Genomic DNA, 21,805 nt, shown 5'->3' on the forward strand with positions numbered 1-21,805 from the left:
ATGACTTGTGCTGGGAAGAGATTCCCGGCGGTTGCTACGAGACGAAGACAAACACTTATAACACAGCCCACATCACAGGGTAATAGTCCAGCATCGTCTTAGAGACATCAGACAATTGGCCCTATGCTGATCTTTATCAAAAATCTAAATCTAAATCTTGACAAATCAAGCCATTGTTCAGAAGCTCTCGGTGCACTGAAGTTTGAAGAGTTAAAATTGCGATTTCAAATGACTAATGTTGCCATTTTACGGGAATAAAATTGAAATTTGATGAGGGGGGGGGGCGGGACTGATGATTTTATGGGAATACATTTTGAGTGCAACGTTGAGTTGATTATAGAAAGCTGTTTGTTGAGAACAGCTGTTGGGACTTGACAGGGCTGCACCTAAAAATATATGATCACCGTTATGGGCCATTCTATCTCAATTTCGCTCACTTTTTTTTTATTTTTGCAAATTTTAACGTTCGAGGTAAAATACTTGGGCTCTAGAAAATTAGATTAAATCTGCAACACCTAATTTGAAAAAAAACCCCTGACGACTGTACTTTGTTGAGGATTTCTTTTTCCAAATACAGCGACTATTTCCCCATATCTCATTTATATACTGCATCTGTAGCTTCGTTCATACCGTCATACGATTTGGTGACAAATCAATAGGTTTTTTAATGTTTATCAATAGTGTTGAGAAAGATAGCGTCTCTACAAAGATGTCCTAGAGCGCCCTCCTGTGGCTCATATACGTACATCTAAACTGGTGTCAATTGGTCCCCGCCCAGTTCGTTTGGATTTCAAAATATAAAATATAAAATTCTGGGTGAAACAGCAAAAATAAAAATGAATTTGTTACAGTGTTAAACTGCTGCCATTGTCAATAACTTGTCTAAAACTAAGTTACTGTATAGGGGCAGGCAGGCAACCCCTCGAATCTCGAGGTTTTGCCGTGACGCTGTGAGAAGTGCCCTTTATTTCCAGATCTGAAAGGCGGTAACCCTATGTATGCCACTTATATGCAGGCTTATTATCAAGTGTGAGTGGCATACTCAATTTTTGGGAAATTACTGCCAGAGGTGATTAATGGTATGTCCATTATGTGTGACTGCACAGGTTGGCTTTAATCAAGGATCGTCATTGGATATTTAATATGCCAATAGATGAACACACATGTACAACAGGTCGTTGGCATAGATAGATCAACAGTAATCCTGATTTGTAGTAAATTAATAAATTGGGGACAAATTAAGTTCAACTGGACAATTTCCCGAGGCACACATTCTGATCTCTCGCAGCACAGTGGTTTACAATCACCGTGTTACACATTATGCCGAATATAGTTTTACAATAGCCGCAGTTTATTTGTTTGATGTATTCTTGAAAACAATAGCGATAAGAATGTTGTAAAATACTACGCTTACTTGTCCAGGGAGAGAGCGCTAATTCAAAAACGGAATGCCTCTTATGCAGTTTGTCCCAGCGTGGTCAACAAATCCCCCCAAGTATGGGCAGTTCGTTGTGCAACATCAGCTGTGAGTGGACCAAATGAGGGCGTGGTGGTTAAATAGTGGCAGACAGAGTGAAGCAACACTTTCAAATTCAATAGAACACCATAAAAAATAATTAAGACCCGCTGTGATACACATAGGGGGATTTTTTTTGGGGGGGGGGGGTTGTTTGTTTTTACAGGACTAATGCATGTCTTTTGCTAGCAAGAGAGCATGTGACAAGTCAGAAGGCTGAATTTTATCAATGGGGCGTAAAAGGTTAACCACACATTATCAGCTTGTCAGATGTGTTTCCACACAGTCTAACTCTTGTTTACACATATCAACGCTACCTGCCAGAAATGCTATATTTTCAGTTTTTTTTAACACAACCTCAACCCAATTTGATTAATGAAATTAGACGACCACGAGTAACATTCATCATAGTATAACAATAAAATCCAATATACTTTAGGATTATATGAACAAATTTGCCCGAAAAATGTCCATGTTTGGGAATAAAGTTGTCATTTTACGAGAATTAAGTCAGAATAACTCAGGGATAAAGTCATTATTTGCCATTCTAAAATTATCATAATACAAAAAAGCTGTCCTTCTAACAAGCTAGATCTTTATAATCACAGGACTAAATGTCATTTTAAGAGAGCAAAATCAACATTAAAAGAACAACAACCATTCTCTATTTTTCTGAATAAAAAGTCTCACACATTCAAAATGATAGGCCAGAGCAATCCCTTTGTATGACGTTTATGAGGTCAAATAGAATAAAAATGAACATTTGGACGGAAAGCCTCGGTTGGAGCCATAAACGGACACGGAAATATTGACGATCCTCTGGGTCAGTCCATGTGATGTAATATCGGGGCGCAGTAGAACTTTGGAGCCCCATGTGAAGCTATTGTCCAAACAGAGTGGCCATTAACCCCCTTGAGAATGAGATCAGTGTCGCTGTGCCCCAAACATGGGATGCTGCTCTATGTGCCAGAAAAGGGACACACGTTCACGCTACTTCAAAGGAGCTCCCTTTGTGCAGTCAGTCGTACTAAAGCCACTAAATTGTATTGCTAGAATAGGGTAACGGGACGTTGGTGTCCTTGTGTGGCGTTGTGGGAGGGGTCTAGCCTTTTACTGGCCAATCCTGGCGGCATCCCTCATTTGCATTAAAATCGGGCGGTCAGAGTGCAGTACACTCGAGCACACTGTGCTTGACATTGACTTGCAAGACATTGGCAGGTGAACTGCAAGATCCCCCCTTGTGGATGATGTTGTCGGCCATGTACGTGACGTAGGCAATTGAAGGAGCACCTTGCATCTCTGATTGTGCATCTGTGTAGTCCAGAGTGTCGTCCGCCATCATCAGGGGAAAATGCCAGCTCCCCATTATTATATTATTCAGTGGTATAAACAATAGATGGATGGTTACCCTAATTTAATTGACAATACTGCTATAATACACAGAGACACATACAAAGAAGAGTTTCACAACCACTTTAAGTAACTCAGTGAACTGCTGTAATTACAGTCGTTTTGCACGGAGGATAAAGAATATACTGGAAATCAACATCTGCCAAACTGCTGCTTGTTGCGAAGTAAACCGAGGTGAGTTCACTGTAAGGTAATGTCATGTATTAAAAGTAGTACAGAACATAAAATACCTCAAAGCAAATTTGTGGGGGTGACCGTTTTTCTTGTTTTTTTTAAATATTCAATACAATGTACTACAGTAATTAAAATTGCATGTCTGTCTGACACACAGTGCAGTTATGGTAGAACCCTATAAACTCTGCCTAGCAACTGGTGGCCAGACAAATGTGACAAGAAATATGACCTGGTTCTGGTAAAAATGAGGTACGTATACTGTATATGTATTCATTCATTGTTGTGTGTCAAAATATTTTTTTCTTGATAAAAACGCCACAGTGTACCAGCTTGTATCGATTTTATTCATTTCTCAAAATTTCAAGGTGCTTTGAGATACAGTCGTTCAAAAATATCATTTATGTGATATATTTATGACAAAAACCCTCCAGTAAAGTGTACATTGGAGGCGTATTTTTTTCTGCACTTCGACCTTGTGGATCGACTCCATGGAGGAGGTGCGCTGCTAATCTCCCTAAAACTGGATCGACCCAGAACTGACAGCTCTCTGCTGAAGGTTAATAAACCATATCTAGTGTTTGTTTGTGCGTGCGTGTGTGTGTGTGTGCGTGCATGTGTATACACATGCACTTAAGGACCAGAAGGTCGTCTGAGTGAAGCCAAAAAAATAAATAATGATCTACAGCAGGAGTGTTAAAGTGTCACCGAGTCTGACTTCAGCTAACTTTTTAAAACGTATGGTTATTTTTGAGGAGGCTAGTTAGCATCACGCTAACATATGATGGCAATTGTCATAGCCCACGTCAATTGGCAGGCCTTTGCTGTCACTTCAGTCGGCCAAGGACCTATGGCCTAACTGCAAAATATTGACAGACCTTTGTAACAATAGCAGAAAAACACATGAAACACTGGAAATGTCATTGCAGCTCATGTTTAAGATTAAGATATCAGAATCAGAATCAGAATCATCTTTATTGGCCAAGTATGTAGAACACACAAGGAATTTGTCTCCGGTATAACACGCTGCACTAGTATCATCGTAAACAACATAATCATTGAACCATTTTAGAGTAACCAGTAGTTTTGTAGTAGTAACCAGTAGTTTTGTAGTAAGATATCCTTTATTTGTCCCACACTGGGGAAATTTATAGCCTCCAGCAGCAAGAATGTAGGTAGAAAGAAGAAAGAAGAAAAAAAACAACAAACACCGTTCAATTAAGTGCAATATAAACACAAAATGGATAAATCACAGTGCTATTTACAATTGTCTTTCACATCATTTAATTATTATTATTATTGTTATTTTTATTCAGCAGCCTGACAGCAGGCTTAAAAAACAATATTGATGCTGTCATTTTTTTATTGAACATAAAACATATACAGTAATAATTTGACAGAACATAGGGTAGATAAAATAGTAAAAAGAAATAAATCAGTCTTCATTCAACACAGTTATGTTCAATGAGTTAATTAAAGGAATCTCCTTGTGGGTGTCAATAGTTTTAAATTATTGTATGGAACTGTCTTTCCGTTTTTGTATCTTGGTCGACTGCGTAAGTGTACCTGTCCTTATAAGTGAGGTCAGTTTGTTGACTGATCTTCTGCACTGCTGCAACAGCTCTCGGCGTAAAAGTGACTTTTTATCATTGCACCTTTGGACCCACTGTCTCAGCGTTTTTCATAAAAGCACTCATAAACATGAATTCTTCACTCCATCGACATATTTGTTCACACCGTTTACGCCAAAGTACAATCTGTGGTCTTCAATGAGCCTAACATGCATGAAGACCATGCAAAGTCCATTTAGAACGCATGCGCTTGTGGTGAAGTGGTAATCGGCGATGTGGGGGGACTTTGTGACGGCCCAAGAGTGTGGAATCACGATCTTTTGTCACGCATGCAAAAATGAAGTGATTCTGATTGAATCTGGAGTATAGCTTCAATATGATAACTTGATTTACTTTTGAACATGATACAGACTATTTTTTTGAAGGAGGCATGGTGGGCGGGAGGTCCCGTATGACCCAGGGGCCAAACGGATTAACTTTTAATCATGATCATGATCTGGACAGGGAATGTCAATCTGGATCACATTTAAACCTGCAGCTCTAAAGTTTTTTTTTTAAGTCAAGCCTCTTCAGAATGACAAATAAATACATAAATAACCTCTGTATATGAGATTTTGACTGATTAATTTTGGATCATGATTAGGAACGTTCAATTAGACCATGGAAAATCTAAATGCGTGGCTAACTCAAAAATTTCAGGGGAAAATGTATTTTACAAATTGATTGAAATCTGGATTCAGACCGTAACATACAGTCAAGACCAAAATAATTCATACCCATGTGTTATGAATACTTTCTGGGTTTGACTCGCAAGAGTGAAAAAAAATCAAGATGCAGCTTATTATGAAAAAAGAAACAGTCATTCAATATGGTTATGAACAGATTTCAATTATATGTCCATCCATCCATCCATCCATTTTCAGAACCGCTTGATCCCCACAAGGGTCGCGGGGGGTGCTGGAGCCTATCCCAGCTGTCTTCGGGCAGTAGGCGGGGGACACCCTTGAATCAGTTGCCAGCCAATCACAGGACACACAGAGACGAACAACCATCCACGCCCACACTCACACCTAGGGACAATTTAGAACGTCCAAACAGCCTGCCATGCATGTTTTTGGGAATGTGAGAGGAAACCGGAGCACCCGGAGAAAACCCACGCAGGCCCGGGGAGAACATGCAAACTCCACACAGGGAGGCCGGAGCTGGAATTGAACCCGGTACCTCTGCACTGTGAAGCCGACGTGCTAACCACTGGACTACCGGGCCACCCTCAATTATATGTTGTGAAGCTATTTGTGTAACCATTTCGACTGACAAAATATTTCTGGATTAGGATCCAGAATTTAGCCAGATTACACAAATCAAGCGATCAGACTGAAAACCTGAGTTACAAAAACTTCACCGAATCGAAATCTAAATAACTTTTGTACCACATATACATAAACTGATTTTGCCGTGAGATTGGTTGTTGTGCAGCTTTCTGTGAAACCTTAGATTAAGTTTTCCACTGAAAAAGGAACTTTTCATCATGATCGAGATCAACTCATCCAGCAGGACAACATTACATAACACATAAAAGTCAATACAAAAACTCGGGGTTTAATGATTCCCCTGGGTTTAAAGTTCTACATATCACCTATTAGCACTGAATGCCCTCATCACTTGGAAAGTGTTATTGTTGTTGTTGTTTTTAAAATAGGCACGATTGTTGCATACAGGCATGTGTATCTTATCAGTGTGTCTAGTCAGCAACACGCACACGCAAACCGAGACACACATACAAACCAGAAGTGTAATTCATCCGGACCGAACTAGTAAATGTGCACTGACAACATACTCATTCATCTCAAAAGGTGAGAGGGGGCAGTTGTTGTGTAACTAGTGCTTTGCCAATCAGGGCGTTTCTGGCTTCAACCACTCCCCTCGTCGAAATGGATTTCAACAAGTGCTCTGACCCTTTTTAATGTCTGCTTCAACCTGTGACAAAGTCTGAGCAATCAGGGGTCCACGCAGCTCTGGGAAAATGGCACCAGCAAAGGTAGGCAATAGCAACTATGAAATTGGAATTGCACAGAGAGTATTCGGAATGGGCATCTCAATAGTTCCTGAAAGCGCTTGAATACAGAAAACATGCCCAAAGTTTGAATCCTTTAAACTGTGCAATGAATTGGGGGTCATAAATAATTGATGGGACGGCCCTGTGGCCCACTGGATAGCACATCGACCTCACATTGCAGAGGTATAGGGTTCAATTGCGGCTCCGGCCTTCCTGTGCGGAGTTTGCGTGTTCACCACGTGCTTGTGTGGGTTTTCACCAGGTACTCCGGTTTCTTCCCACATTCCAAAATCATGCATGGCAGGCTCGTTGAACACTCTAAATTGTCCCACTCTAAATGTAAAAAAGGGAAAATCCGGGAGTGAGTGAGAGCTTTGGTAAAACGATGAAAAGCCTTCCAAGGCTCAAGCGTTTGGAGTACACTCACAACGTTTATATTCTGAACCAACTGATACATCTTGTCTGAGAGAATAGAAATACGTCAAAGATCTAGTATTAATAACAGACGCTCTGACATTTCGGAAAGGCGAAACGATCCACAAAAACGAAAGGTCTTACGCTCACATTTTTTTAATCCCAAATTACTAACAGTTTGCATGTTGTCGACATGACACATTGCATTTTAGGCATCATGGATTTGATTATGACAATATCTTATGTGATTAAAAAATAAGTAACTGAATAAACATGACAGAGAGAGAGAGACCGAATTAGTTGCAGTGTTTTGCATACCGGTTTTGCATAGCAGTTACGGTCTAAAGTTGCTTTTGTTGATTTAAGTCTCCACAATGCACATGCATGCATCACTAACAATTCCAAACATCCCTTTTGCGGTTAAATGCTGCTGGAAGGAAAAACGTGCAAAGCAAAACGTTTACCTTTGTGGCTCAACTTCGATTCCACTAACCCGGCGGGTGTATGTTTAAATTGGAAAATCGGTTTTATCCGTGTGTTTATTAACATTCGTAAATTGACATCTCATGCTTTGTTTCCTTCTCTCAGGGAATCATGGAGCGTCTCAACGCTGGGGAAGTGGTGATCGGCGATGGCGGCTTTGTGTTCGCCCTGGAAAAGAGAGGCTACGTGAAGGCGGGTCCGTGGACCCCTGAGGCTACCGTTGAGCACCCTGAAGCAGGTGACGATCAGGCATTAACTGACTTTTTTATTTATTTATGTATCTATTTATTGGTTGCTTTGGATCACAAGTAATTTACGATTTGGGTACTCCTGCATTAGATGTCTCTTTCTCTGCTTCTCTTTTTTTTAATGGTCTTCATTGGTGTTTCTCGGGGTCATGTGATAGTTTTGGACTTTTCGTTACCGTATTTTTCAGACTATAAGGCGCACCTAAAAGCATTCTATTTTCTCAAGCCGACGGTGCGCATTATAATCCGGTGCGCCTTATATATGAGTCAATATTCAGATTTCTTGCATGTAGTATTTTAAATGTTCTCTCAAGCACTTTGTTTACAGCTGCAGCGGTTGTGAAAGCTCTATAAAGCTGTATTGTATTACTTTAGCGTAGCCCCATCTAGTGGATGCATAACGCAACCGCAGCCACATTTGTAGTTTCTATGCGCCTTATAATACGGGCACCGCATATTTGAAAACAGTTTTAAAATAGGCCACTCAGTGAAGGTGCGCCTGAGACTCGGAAGTGCCTTGGAGTGAGGAAAATACGGTAGTTAGGTTCTATTTCGGTTTGACTTTTTTGGGAATTCATTTCATTTGAATCATTTTTCAGAGCGGGTTTCTTCATTTTTCTTTGTTTTAATAGTTTGGAAAATACTTAATTTTGATTTAAATACAGGAATGTTTTTGAAAGCACTCTTTCTTGAAATGTATTTTCATTTCTAGTTTTCGTTATTTCATTAGCGTTCGTTGACTATAACAACCGTACATGTGATGTAAATGTGTTTGCTATTCCAGTGCGCCAGTTGCACAGGGAGTTCTTGAGGGCAGGGGCCAATGTCATGCAGACATTCACCTTCTACGCCAGCGATGACAAGCTGGAGAACAGGGGCCACAAGCAAAGCTACACCGTACGTTCAATAGAATCAGTGTAGTACTTTTTACTCCTATACTTGCATCAGGAGCAGCTCAACTTAGTCGCATTTTAGCATGGCATCATTAAGGTAGTCGGTTTCATTGCACAGGGCGCCCAAATCAATGAGGCTGCCTGCAATTTGGCCCGCGAGGTGGCCAACGAGGGCGACGCCTTGGTGGCGGGAGGCGTGTCTCAGACGCCATCTTACCTGAGCTGCAAGAGTGAAGCTGACGTGAAGGCCATCTTTAAGAAGCAACTGGACGTTTTCGTCAAAAAGAATGTGGACTTCCTGATTGCCGAGGTATAAGCGACTCCTCAGTTCTGCACCTGCATTGTCAATTTTCCATTGTCACACATTGAGGTTTGCCCCTTCCGCAGTACTTTGAACACGTTGAGGAGGCCGTGTGGGCGGTGGAGGTGCTGAAGCAGACAGGAAAGCCTGTGGCCGCCTCTCTGTGCATCGGGCCAGAAGGCGACATGCACGGTGTCTCACCTGGAGAGTGTGCTGTCAGGCTCGTCAAAGCTGGTTGGTGAATTTTTACTTTGCACACAAACACAACTGTCTCTGTATTTGCTACAGTGGTGCTTTGACTTGGGAGTTTAATTTGTTCCGCATCCACCTTCGTAACGCAAAACACTCATATCTCAAATCGTCATTCCCCAAATAAAAGGAAAATGCCATTAATCGGTTCAAGGCCTTGTACTCCTTCCTACTTTTGTTGTGACTCAAATGCTAAAAAGAGAAAACTCAACCAAAAAAAAGTAACTATAAAATAAATAATCACAATCAGGCTCTATATTTGTGTATGCCGGTTCTGTTCTGAATTAGCAGGCTACTTCCTGGTTGTAGGCTACAAGATTAAACATTTTCATATACCTGTATAAATCGCAGTAATAGCTCTTTTTCCGCGACCACAGGTTACTTCCTCGTGAATTTTGTGAGCTAACACCAGTGTGCCGTCTTCTTGCATAGGTGCCCAGATAGTGGGTGTCAACTGTCACTTCGACCCACTGACCTGTGTGAAGACTGTCAAGATGATGAAGGCGGCTGTGGAGAAGGCCGGCCTGAGGGCTCACTACATGGTGCAGCCTCTTGCTTTCCATACACCCGACTGCAACTGTCAGGGATTCATCGACCTGCCAGAATTCCCTTTCGGTAATCACACACACACACGAGGTATTACACTTTTAACTCTGAAATGAAGTGTAGAGCTGGAGAGATAAATTAAAAAGTATTATATTGTAGATTGTAACTGAAGATTCAGCCACTGGATGGTAGGACAAAATAGGAGTTGTGTCTTCCCTTTTACATGTTCCAGTTAAGCAGCGAGCAGCAGCATTTTTTAATAGACCTCTCAGAATTTATACCCCAACAAGTACATGTTTGTTAAGGAATCTCTGCAAGTGTCATTAAAATAAAGACAGTTCCCTTGATAGTCAATTCTCATTCTTGGACACTGTTACTAATGTCCCATTTAAAAAAGGCACCGTTATAGCATGTACAACATCAGAGTTTCACGATTGACACCATTACCAACATTTTCCTTGAATGGGTCAAATTTGAACCACAACAGCCTCAGTGTAGACAAATTGTGTAGCATTACCACAAAAACATGAAAAACAGCAACAAAAAAATAGTCACACACCTATTGGCACCTTGCAATTCATCATGTCCTTATCTAGGTCTGGAGCCGAGGATTCTGACTCGCTGGGACATGCACGAGTATGCCAGGGAGGCCTACAAAGCCGGCATCCGCTTCATCGGTGGCTGCTGCGGATTTGAGCCGTACCACATCAGGGCTGTTGCAGAGGAGCTGGCGGCGGAGAGGGGAATCACGCCCCCTGGATCGGAGAAACACGGAATGTGGGGTGCCGGTCTGGAGATGCACACCAAACCCTGGGTCAGAGCCAGGTAATCCATAATAACACACTTGTAGAGGTATACCATTGGGTTACATTTGCATAGAGGGCGCATAGGCTGCTATCACCAAGCTTCACTGAAGGTTTTGTGTTCATATGGTGGAGAAGTGCGTTGTCGATAAGATAAGATAAAAGTAGAAAAACAAAGTTTTTGAATGCACAAAAATAAAATTTGAAATGAACCGTACACAGTACATAATGAAATATAAAATCTAAGATATAACCATATATGCTAATGCATACATGCCGCATAAGATGCCATTTAAAATGGGTGAGTGGGGGGCGAGTCCAGGTTTTCAGGTGCGTCTATTCAAAAGCCTGACAGCAGTTGGCAGGAATAGGAATAGGATAGGAAACGACTGAGATGTTTCATTTGATATTTCTCATCTCTTCAACAAAAATGTGGCTGACTTCCTCACCTGATTCTCTTCTTTTGTCATATTTATGCAGTGTTAAACAGTCGTGTGCTGCCACTTAGTGGCCAAAATGGGAATTACATCCCCAAATAATACCAAAAAAACTGAGTCATGGCAGGGCCCTAAAAATCCATGAAAAGTCTCTTGTATGGAATCTATGGCATTTCTATATGTTTGTGTGACATAGAGCTCGTCGTGATTACTGGGAGAAGCTGAAGCCGGCCTCTGGTCGTCCACTGTGTTCCTCCATGTCCAACCCGGACAGCTGGGGTGTTACCAAAGGCCACGCTGAGCTCATGCAGCAGAAAGAAGCCACCACTAAGCAACAACTCAAGGAGCTGTTTGAGCGCTCAAAAACCCACTGATTTAACAAGTGCCGCCCACCCTCAGACCTGACAGCAGAGATCCACGGAAACACACGTGTGCAAATCAACATTTTCACCCTGTTGACCACCAAAGGGGCCAGATCTTCATTTGAAACTGCCACTGTTGTGTGCGTCTGCTGATTGTAAACTGCTGTAGGGTTTATGTGAAGCCACAGTGGCAGCTCAAGTTTGGAGAAAGCCCCTTTAAGATCGGGATCTTTTTATTTTCCATGAAACAAGGCCACTTTGTAAAATAAAAACAGATCTAACAGAAGATGAATCTGTGTCTTGACTGTTGCGATGAGATGTGTGAATAAAAGAATATACAATGGAAATATATATAAAAAAGAAAAGTTCTCAAATCGAATTTTATAGATTATACGTATAATAGGTAATACAAGAGCCATATTGGAGAATTACAATTAGAGATGACAAGGTTTTGGACACTTTTAGTGGTCAAAGGGGTCCTCGTGTATGATGACCTTCCTATGAGCCTCAGCAGCGATGAAACCTGACGTTGTACTTCAAAGTTCAGCATTTTCCCAAGCCTTATTTACACTTGAAGTATGTCATAGTGCACTTGACACAAAAATGCCATGTAAAGTATATAGTAGACCTACTATATCACATAAATAGTCAGAACCCTCTGATTTTAGTCCCCGAACATTAAATATTGTCCCTTCCATTGATTGGGCACTCCAAATTGTCCCTAGGTGTGATTGTGAGCATGAATGGTTGTCTGTATTAGGGATTTGAATCTCAGCACTGAGGACGATTCGATACACATCTCGATGCACTACCAGCGATGCGATACGTAAACGATACATGGAGTTTTGTGGCGACACGATGCGATACGTTTCACCGTCTTCACGATGTGATACGATGCGATACACATTTAGTTAAAATCAATGCGATCCGATACAATACAGTGCAATTTGTTGTGATATTGTGCAATTAACCATGATGCAAATACGCAAAGAAAAAAAGTTTTAAAAAAGATGGAATTCAGTATGGTATTGCAAAAAGTAGACTACTTTATTCCTTATAAACAGTAGAACGTGTAAAACAACTTATTAAAGCCCTTTCACAATTGGGTTTTGTGCAAAGAAAATGTAAACAATTTGGCACCTGAGACTCACAGCTGTTGCTGTAGTATAAACACAAACAGACTACTCACTGAGTGTCTTATATGAAATGTCCATCTCCATAGGACAGAAAAAAAAATACAATTGAAACAATGTGGCAGTCACAGCCTCAAAACTGCTGTGTGTATTGTAGCGTACACAGACCACTCTCACTGAGTGTCAAAATGAAATGTCCAAGAGTCATCCATATATAGTTTTTCCTTGCGCGGTCACAGTGAGCTGCAAGGGGACCCCCAAAATAAGAGGCGATTTTTTTCTGATCCTGACCTGGTTTGCCAAGAGTTTCTCCGGTGTCCAACGAGGAACTGGACGGGGAGGCGTGGGAGGGGGCGGGAAACTTGTCGGTGATGTGGTGCCATCGTTTTAAGTCAGGCATGTCCAAAGTCCGGCCTGGGGGCCAAATCCGGCCCGCGGTCGAATTTCATCCGGCCCGTAGACTGGTGAGTGATGTTTCATAGAGTACTGCTTCCCTCTAGTGGCTACATGAGTAATAGCATTCACTAAATGAGTAATAGCATTTAGACACTAGAGGGCATCACTCACGAGTTAACAAGACATCACTCCGTGTTTATATTGACTGCTATGTCATATTTCAAATGATCCTTGCAGTTGTGGATATGTGTATTGCTTGTTCATTTCCCTGTTGTTCGAGTCAAAGGTTTTGTGACTATTGAAAAGTCATGGTTATACATTTTGTGTTTCAAATCAATCAATTTGCACTCAGGAGACTTCTGTTTAAGAAAAAGTCAAGTGAATAAGCAGTTGCATGTGATATACCTGTTTCAAATGAACCAAAATAAATACTTAAGATTGTTGAAATTAAAATAAAAATGGAAATATGAAACAGACTGGCTTATTAAAATTTGTTGAACAATATTGTTGTTCAATGTAAAGAATGTCAGCCAAGGTCGCCCCCCGACATTTTACCACATAAAATCTGGCCCCCTTGGCAAAAAGTTTGGACACCCCTGTTTTAAGTGGTCTGCATATTTGTGGTGCTGCCGTTGTATGGCTTCGTAGTGCGACATTCTTTGCAAATTACGGAGTTTTTATCAATCTTTCCGTCTTTCTTTTCGAAGCCGTAGTATTTCCAAACATAAGATCTGAATGTTGCGGAAGCATTAAATACAGTAGTTTCCTCGCTGCTGCTTGCGCGAACTTCCATAGTGTTTCGCTAGTTGTGTACTGGACTGTATGTGACCCACGGCTACCGTCCGTATTCAACACAAAACGCAAAACAGTGATGGTGCATTCATGCGCCTAGGAAAGGGCAGATAGGTGACGTTTAACATGAATAAAACGGCGCTTGAATCGGATTTTACCGATAACCACCAATGCATCGCGATGAATCTCGATTTCACCCGTCAATCGCGTCGTACCCAGTGAATGAGCCGATTCACTCGCATCGCGCACGTGCGCATCGATGTATCGATTAATATCGATTATTTTCCACACCATTAGTCTGTATATGTATGCCCTGCAATAGGCTGAGAGAGAGAGAAAGATAATATATATATATATATATATATATATATATATATATATACATGCACATATACATATATATATATACTATATTATAAAGTATAATTACAGTATAAAGTACTGTATACTTATCTCCCTCTGTCGACAAACTGTTAGTTACCTTGTTGCCTATTGGACGATGCGTATCACGTGACGAGTGTATTGTTTCCTGGGTAATGTAAAAATCTGAGAGGTCTTCGTTTCGTGTTTGAGACAGATAAGACAGGCACTGATAACCGATAATAACAGATTCTGGACGACATGAGTGCTCTTCAACATATTTTCGTGCATCCTCTTGGAGTATGAGGTGACTGGCGGATTTAGGTCTTTAATTTAATTTGGCTGTATCTTGTGAGTCTATTTTGGACGCTAAACTACTCCTTTTTCTATGCTGACGCAGAGAAGGCTGATAGGTAACGTGATATTTGGGGACAGGGTACATAATTGTTGGGTATTTAAAGACGGCTATACGTATTGACATAAATGTCATTTACCTTGTGTGCAGTGAGTGGGGTCGTCAATTCACTGACCAGGACCTTTGCAGACATCACTGCGGGTTGTGGGCGGTGCCATCTTGTGGCGTGTGAAGAGAAGCGACACGATTTTCCAAACCGGAACTAAAAGTGTGGAGGTCGTCATGGGGAGCAAAGTCAGTTCCAAAATGGCTGCTCCCACCGCTCGCGTTATTCAGGTATCGTCTCTTTTTGACAACTTCACATTTGGTGTGCTTTACTTGTAAAGTTAATAAACGATAATGTGGCTTTTTGATCGGTGGTAATGCTTTGTGAATTAGCACAAGGAGGCAGACCTATTGCCGTGACAAAATCTGCTTGTACCCTTGTTGGTGTCCTTGTTTTTTCGCTGTCACAAATGTTTTTTTTCCTCGTTAAAAGATAACCCGTTTTCCCATTGCTTAAAATTAAATGGCATGCAGTTGTCTTATGGGCGTGCTCAGGAAGCTGTTAGCAGGCTACACAGCTGAATTTGGACTGAAATACTGGAAAATAACCGCTGTACTTCCTCAAATGATTATTTTGGAGCGCTTATTTATTCGACTGCTGACAGTAAGCGGCGTTTAATGAACGGGAATCTATGCGTTGTGTTTATTAGTTAACTTTATGTTAACGTTTTTTTAAGCGCTTTGTTACAGCTGCCGCTGTTGTGAAAACGCTATATAAATCAGCATGTATTGTATTGTATTCTAGTGGCATCACCTGTTTTTTAAAATGGAATTATTTTTACTTTTACCAGGAACAAAAATAGGTCTTTGAGTTGTTTTGTATCACGCCATCAAGGAACCCACTTCGTCACGCCACTTGTTGTGGCGTGACATTTATCTGAACAACCGATACGATAGCTCAGTAGTTTAACTACTGATTATATTATTAAGATGTGTCGTCAGACTTTGTCAATGAAAAATTAGTCTGCCGACATAGGTGACTTTTCCCCGTCTAAATGTTTTTGTATTTATTATGGAACTATGACCAACAGAACATAAAAAGTCAGGAAATTTTCATTAAATGCATACTTTAGGTTGTAGTCTCATTTCAACAGCCCACTGTAGTCCATTCATTCCATCTGATTTATTTGCTTTCCTTAGGCTGTGCGGCCTCATGCACCCATGATTAAATTTCCCAGCAGAGAAGGCATCCCGAAGCCCAGTGGTGAGTTGCATCGTTTCCCCCCACCCCCCCAAAATATGGCATTAAATGAAAACCCAAACCACAATTTAGTTACCGGTACCTTTTTTCAATACACAAGTCTTGCATTAGACCTGGTACTCGGTGTTCGAATACCATTTTTGGTTTACTGGCTCCCTGCAGCGGCTTGTCTTAGAATTCCTGTACAAGTACAGTTCAATTGTGTGCACGATACACACATTAGTTTAAAATGTTTGAGAGCCACCATATTAGACTTTTAAGGGCAAGTAGTTGTTAATTTCCCGCATATTCTGATAACCGCATTTCTTTATCTTTCTCCTCCAGTCCAAGAAGCAATGAAAACTTTATTAGTCACCGTCCCACAACCCAACAGTTCAGCGTCAGCCTCAGTTGCACCACAAACATCAAGTCGTATAACTTTGCCGCCCATCCCGGGCACACCCGACACCTTGGCGTCCGTTCAGCTGCTCCCAGCGAGGTACCGCCGCAGACCGCTGGTGGTTGAAGAAATGGATTACATTCAGGTAAATTAGCAAATGGTTAAATATAATGACTTACGATTATAGCTGTGTACTTTGTGTTTTCTTGTTGTTCCAGCGCGGTGGACCAGAATGATTTGTCCCGTTTCAAGAACTGCAACCAAAGTCCTCGTCTATGGTGGTTATCATCCTGATGGATTTTAATTTCTTAGCACAAAAAAACCCCAAAGCCACAACACACAATGTAGAATAAAATATTACACAAATACTCTCATTATGTACATATTTTTATTATCGAGTATGTTCGTGTTTTGATGACCTTTTGAAGGACGTTTCTTCTGGATAAACGAACACTGAATTCTTGCATTGGCATCTTGTACCAGACTGCTTTTTTTTTTGCCTTCTGTTGACCAACTTGTGTGGTCTCTGGAAAACATTGCTCCAGAGTTCTTCCCACAACTGAAGTCTGTTTTTCATGACACCGAGTTGGGCAGTGTTTGTTCCAATGCTACATCCAAGTCATTAAAGCAATATTCTATTTTGTTTTGGTATTCCAGTATGTGTGATGTCAACACGAAACACGTAACTATGTTTAGCATAAATGCAGTTTTTATTGTTGCCAACATGCTCTATGCTAACACTGAATAATCACGAAAGTGATGTGGTCACTGACATCCATGTGACAGGCTTTATAAGAGGTAAAAAATAATCCCTCAATTAATGGCTTCACTGCAGCCAGTAAATTGTAATACTGTATTGGCACATGTGACTGACAGATTGTCAAATGGAGAAATGCTGTTGATATACAATTACCGGTAGTTGTGACGTTGGTGCTTCCAGGCTAAAATGAAACGTTCACTCGTCGCTCCCTCCACCATAAATACTCATCTGGTATCAAGACATGAAAGCTCATAGAAGGTGCAATAGAAATGCTGAAACAATTGGTCACAAATGGCTAGGACGCTTAACATTGAGGTATGCTTGAAATTACAGTAGTTCATCATTCAGAAATTCACACAGGAAACCCCACCCCCACCCATCCTTTGCAATTTGCTGAAGATCAGTTTTTGTGCCCTTCCTGATATATCCTTAGATGCCACAACATGACACCAAAACCCTCTCAAAATATGTTATGAAACATTTTAACAGACACTTTTATGTCAGGGAGGAGCTGAGTTTAGCCTGGGTTGGTGCAGAGATTCTTTACTCCCTGCGCATGTACTGAGGGTGATTTTTTTTTCTCAAAACAATTTGTAAGCGATTTTTAAGGATGGGTGAGGAGGTGTCAATTGCGTTTTTTTCACACACTGCACTGATCAGTTAGTTGCTCTGCACTTGCAACTACTCAAATGCAGACAACAAATCAGCGATGGTGTCCACCACATAGTCCGGCACCAGGCTCTGGTACTCCTCACTATTCTCATACTGGTGGGCCTCCTCCATCTGGGACACCCCAGTGAGGGTCAGCATGGTGTCCAGGCCGCAGTTGGAGCCGAACAGCATGTCGGTCTCCAGGCGGTCGCCCACCATTAGGCACTGGGCCGGGTCCATGCCCGGGAACTGGCTGGAGATGCACTCAAACATGTAGCGGTTTGGCTTGCCGATAACTGTGGCCTTGCGGCCCGAGGCCACCTCGAGGGCTGCCATGAGGGATCCAGAACCTATCAAGGAAGACAAAAACCAGGTTGGATCAATATCAAACATAGCAATGTCATCTCTCTGAACAAGTCTGCTGAGATACTGGAATCCGCTGTGCCAATGACATTTGTGCAACACAACAATCAGGTTCCAATATTAAAGTCAAATTGACCCCGTTTGCCATTATTTCAATGACAATGAAAATCAATCTAATATGCCCATGGCTTTGTCAAGGATGGGTGTGGAGGTGTCAATTGCAGCAGGGTTCATTAGACCCTAGCCACCATGAATAGTGGGAATTCACGAGTAAGAGCCTTCTAACATACACACCTGTATTGTACCAGTCGCACAAATTGTGTATTCAGTGACTCATGATGATCCAAACTTTATGATACCTAATTTAGTTGTCCTACTTAGTTGTGGAAAAGACAATACAGTCAAAGGCCAAGTTTTTTTTAAACTTCTACAATACAATCATATGCAAGATAAAATGTTGATTTCTTGATTTATATTAAACGTCAATGTAATTGGCCTCGTAGAGGGGCTCCGTATCATTGTACCAATACTTTGGGAGGGGGGTTTATGTAATTTCCCGGCAGGCCAGCTATTTCTCGACCGGGGTCTGTCAAAACGAAATTGAAAAGTGTTTTGCTTTCACTTTTAGGGATACTGCACACATGTCAGCATTCTAGAAGTTTTTTTAAATGCATTTACTCGTTTAAAGTATTGTGCATTGAAGTTAAGAAAATTGTGGAATCGCAGGGCACACAAACACGAACAAACATCTGTGCTCGCACTCAGAACCAGGGACAATTTAGAGTGTTCCATTAACCTGCCATGCATGTTATTTGAATGTGGGAGGAAATCGGCGTACCCAGAGAAAACCCATGCAGGCACGGGGAGTTTATGCGAACTCCACACGGGATGGCCGGAGCCGCAATCGAACCCTGCACCTCTACACTGTGAGGTTGATGCACTTGTGAGGATAAACGGTTTAGAAAATGGATGGGTATATGTTCAGAAAAGAGAACGACTTTTACATTACCTTCAGTTGTTCATCATAGATGTGCTGTTGTTTAAGACTGTGGATTCACTGCATTGCAAATATGAAATGATCCCAAACTTTGCACATTCAGTTTTTCAGTCACTTTTTACTCCTGGTTAAGACATACACTGTAGCGCCGACATATTTCTATAGCGAGTGGAGCGTGAGCCTGCAATATTGGTCCAAATGGAAAATGATCTTTGGGGCATCGCTTTGAGGTATGGTTTTTGCTTCACATGATTTAAGCATTTTAAATGCTTGGTAACAATTGTATGGCACCTCTAGAAGTTACAACAGCCTTTGGTGCGGTGAGGCATTTATTCGGTGATTAACTTGCAGCAGGGTTCATTAGACCCTAGCCAGCATGAATAGTGGGAATTCACTAGTAAGAGCCTGGTAACAAACACACCTGCATTGCACCAGTCGCACAAATTGTGTATTCAGTGACTCGTGATGATTCAAACTTTATGATACCTAATTTAGTTGTCCTACCTAGTTGTGGAAAAGACAATACAGTCAAAGGCTAAGAATAACCCTCGGCTGATTACCCGGAGCACCACGTTCGTACCTGGCAGTATCCTTCCACTTGACAGCGGGTGCCAGGGGTCGTTGTCGGTTGCCAGAAACAAGCAGTTCGGGTCCTTCAAGTAGCACGACGCCTTGGCCAGCTTGAGGAACGTCAGTTTGTCGTCGTGGCCCACCAGCACCGCCTTGACGTCCGCGGCCAGGTCGCAGTCGTAAATGGTGGCGTCCGGTTCGTCCGCCTCCTCCACGCAGGGGATTCCCGCCTCCCGGAGCTCGTCCCGGAGTCCGTCGCAGCCGACGACGAACACTTGACCGCGCAGCTTGGCCACGTCCCGCAAATAGAGGGCCGAGCAGTACGACGAGCTGAAGATGTGCTCCAGAGCGACGGCGGTGAAGCCCAGCCGGTAGAACTTGTGTACGTACTTTTCGCGCGGCCTGGTCGAGTTGTTGGTGACGAACACGACGTTTTTGCCCTGCCTCATGAGCGAGTTGACCACCTGGACTGCGCCCGCTACGGCCTTCTCACCGTGCCACAGGACCCCGTCGCAGTCAAACAGGAAGAACTCCTTCGCCTCCAGGAGACTTCGTATCTGCGCACCGCCAATTTTCCGGCAGGCTTTGAAGCCATATGTGGCCGCCATGGCGGAGTTGTCCTCGGCCTCTTCCGTGTTTCACCTCCAAGCGCGTCGCCGTGTTAGGAGCTGGACCATAATAATGCGTTTGACGGAGAGGAAATACGGCAGCGTGGGTAAGCGTTGTTAATTCATATAACGGAGAGGATCATGGCCACGTTACCTTCCGCCTTTCAGCTATCGAAAGGAAGGTTGACGTAAGGTTACGCCCACCTGGTCAAATTCTGACCAATCGGATTGCAGTGGCGCTTTGACCAATCAGGAACTACATGCAGATAATGAAAGACGATGATTGAAAACCTATTTTTTTCTGTTTGAGATATATTTTTTTAAATGTTATTCATGAACACAACGTACATTGTACATACAAATAAAGTATATTTTAAATAAATAAGGTTGGTAGATCGGTTGGACTTTTTTTCATTTCTTGTTTTTGGATCGTGTGAGGTACTTTGTGCTCCATTATTAGTAATGAACGAACATTGGAATACTAATAATAATAAAATGCAACCTATTCCAATATGTTAAGAGACGTTCCCCAGCCTAAAAGTGATTACAGTATTTAAAAAACTGTTCAAGCATAAGAAGCAAAGGGCAACATGACAGTCATTCCGGCTGGTCCACTAAAACGGTATGAATCGTTTCGAATCTGTAGATTTGTTACATACTATTTTTGCTGTATTATGGATTTTTATCAATCAATCATCTATAGTGCTGTCTGTACCTCTTAGGGTTGCGGGTGAGCTGGAGCTTCCATCATCCCAGGTGCTGTACACCCTGGACTGGCCGCTGGCCGATCACAAGGCGCAACATGTCACACTCAAATTCACATCTATGGGCAAGTAACGTGTGTTTTTGGCATGTGGGTGGGAGTCGGAATACCCAGAGAAAAACCCATGTAGCCAGGATTCAAACCCAGATGCGTATAACTCTGAGGCAGATGCGCAAACTACTGGTGCACCATGCTGCACTATTAAAAAAAAGGAGACACAATTTTGTCAGGAAGTCAAGTTAGAGCAAATGAACAAATACACTTGTGAAAGTCACTTACCAGAGGCACACATTCTACACCACTAGATAGCGCTACATCCCCATCATTAGGGACTGGAATTTGGAACCAAGATCCTGAGTTTGAATCCCAACTCAAACCTTCCTGTGTGGAGTTTGCCTGTTCTCATATGCAGTGAAGTAACGTGTTAGGTAACGGTTACCATCATAAGAATTATATCAACTGTACAGACATTGTTTAAAGTGACATTTTAACATTCTTATTTGTCATACAAGTGTAGGGATGTGAACCATGCACACACACAAAAAATAAAGAAATAAAACCACAAATAAAGTGAAATTACTCACCCATCACACATTTCTTTTTTGTCATCGTTGTTATCCTTATGCGGTGACATCACATAAACAGAAAAGCCAAGGAAAAAAAACCCCAAAACACTTGTTGGAACATTAAGCTTTAGATGCTCACTGAGTTGAGGTCTCACGAGATTTTTCGGCATCTCCCACGATGATTTGAGCCCCCAACGTTTAAAAGAGTTTAAGATTTTGTTTCATTTTCATGGGCTAAACCAGGCGTGCCCTTTCCACCATTTCATTGTCGGACGTGTAGCAATGCAGGCAATGAACCACTGCGCACTATCACAGTGACTTTACCGGCCGTGTGAAGCAGCGGATT

The 21,805-nt window shown here is 41.9% G+C and overlaps 3 protein-coding genes and 2 long non-coding RNA genes across 6 annotated transcripts; 3 read left to right on the forward strand and 2 right to left on the reverse strand.

Annotated features, from left to right (window-relative positions):
- The first annotated feature begins 2,716 nt into the window (after window positions 1-2,716).
- Window positions 2,717-5,278, forward strand: LOC127602456 (uncharacterized). The gene is made up of 4 exons (XR_007962800.1): window positions 2,717-2,777; window positions 3,024-3,100; window positions 3,258-3,349; window positions 5,094-5,278. It is a non-coding gene; the product is annotated as an uncharacterized LOC127602456 (long non-coding RNA).
- A 1,262-nt stretch (window positions 5,279-6,540) lies between these two features.
- Window positions 6,541-11,746, forward strand: LOC127602448 (betaine--homocysteine S-methyltransferase 1-like). Its single transcript, XM_052068574.1, has 8 exons — window positions 6,541-6,706; window positions 7,727-7,859; window positions 8,654-8,766; window positions 8,881-9,072; window positions 9,150-9,297; window positions 9,745-9,927; window positions 10,455-10,683; window positions 11,295-11,746. Exons 1-8 carry the CDS (start codon window positions 6,692-6,694, stop codon window positions 11,470-11,472), a joined length of 1,191 nt encoding a protein of 396 aa, XP_051924534.1. The 5' UTR covers window positions 6,541-6,691; the 3' UTR covers window positions 11,473-11,746.
- Window positions 11,747-14,293: 2,547 nt separating this feature from the next.
- mrps36 (mitochondrial ribosomal protein S36) lies at window positions 14,294-16,824 on the forward strand. 2 transcript variants are annotated; one of them, XM_052068582.1, is made up of 5 exons: window positions 14,294-14,448; window positions 14,686-14,832; window positions 15,742-15,805; window positions 16,127-16,326; window positions 16,400-16,824. In XM_052068582.1, the coding sequence occupies exons 2-5, from the start codon at window positions 14,779-14,781 to the stop codon at window positions 16,415-16,417; spliced, it is 336 nt and encodes a 111-aa protein (XP_051924542.1). In that variant the 5' UTR covers window positions 14,294-14,448; window positions 14,686-14,778; the 3' UTR covers window positions 16,418-16,824. The 2 variants fall into 2 exon arrangements, with proteins under 2 accessions (XP_051924542.1, XP_051924541.1); XM_052068581.1 differs by lacking the exon at window positions 14,294-14,448 and having other exon boundaries at window positions 14,672-14,832.
- On the reverse strand, window positions 14,388-14,783 carry LOC127602458 (uncharacterized). The gene is made up of 2 exons (XR_007962803.1): window positions 14,636-14,783; window positions 14,388-14,547 (listed from the first exon to the last, which is right to left on the reverse strand). It is a non-coding gene; the product is annotated as an uncharacterized LOC127602458 (long non-coding RNA).
- Window positions 16,825-16,872: 48 nt separating the features above from the next.
- pdxp (pyridoxal (pyridoxine, vitamin B6) phosphatase) lies at window positions 16,873-20,298 on the reverse strand. Its single transcript, XM_052068579.1, has 2 exons — window positions 19,533-20,298; window positions 16,873-17,942 (listed from the first exon to the last, which is right to left on the reverse strand). Exons 1-2 carry the CDS (start codon window positions 20,128-20,130, stop codon window positions 17,623-17,625), a joined length of 918 nt encoding a protein of 305 aa, XP_051924539.1. The 5' UTR covers window positions 20,131-20,298; the 3' UTR covers window positions 16,873-17,622.
- Window positions 20,299-21,805: the final 1,507 nt, after the last annotated feature.

This window comes from Hippocampus zosterae, chromosome 6 (assembly GCF_025434085.1).
Source record: "Hippocampus zosterae strain Florida chromosome 6, ASM2543408v3, whole genome shotgun sequence".
NCBI classification, from domain to species: Eukaryota; Metazoa; Chordata; class Actinopteri; order Syngnathiformes; family Syngnathidae; genus Hippocampus; species Hippocampus zosterae.

Excerpts from the sequence above, each read along its gene's own strand:
- LOC127602448 (XM_052068574.1), top strand. Across the intron at positions 7,860-8,653 it reads CGTTGAGCACCCTGAAGCAG|TGCGCCAGTTGCACAGGGAG; the intron begins GTGACGATCAGG and ends TTGCTATTCCAG. Across the intron at positions 10,684-11,294 it reads AAACCCTGGGTCAGAGCCAG|AGCTCGTCGTGATTACTGGG; the intron begins GTAATCCATAAT and ends TGTGTGACATAG.
- pdxp (XM_052068579.1), bottom strand. The coding sequence starts at position 20,130 with ATGGCGGCCACATATGGCTTCAAAGCCTGCCGGAAAATTGGCGGTGCG. Across the intron at positions 17,943-19,532 it reads AAGTGGAAGGATACTGCCAG|GTTCTGGATCCCTCATGGCA; the intron begins GTACGAACGTGG and ends CTTCCTTGATAG.
- mrps36 (XM_052068582.1), top strand. The coding sequence starts at position 14,779 with ATGGGGAGCAAAGTCAGTTCCAAAATGGCTGCTCCCACCGCTCGCGTT. Across the intron at positions 14,833-15,741 it reads CCACCGCTCGCGTTATTCAG|GCTGTGCGGCCTCATGCACC; the intron begins GTATCGTCTCTT and ends TGCTTTCCTTAG. Across the intron at positions 15,806-16,126 it reads AGGCATCCCGAAGCCCAGTG|TCCAAGAAGCAATGAAAACT; the intron begins GTGAGTTGCATC and ends TTTCTCCTCCAG.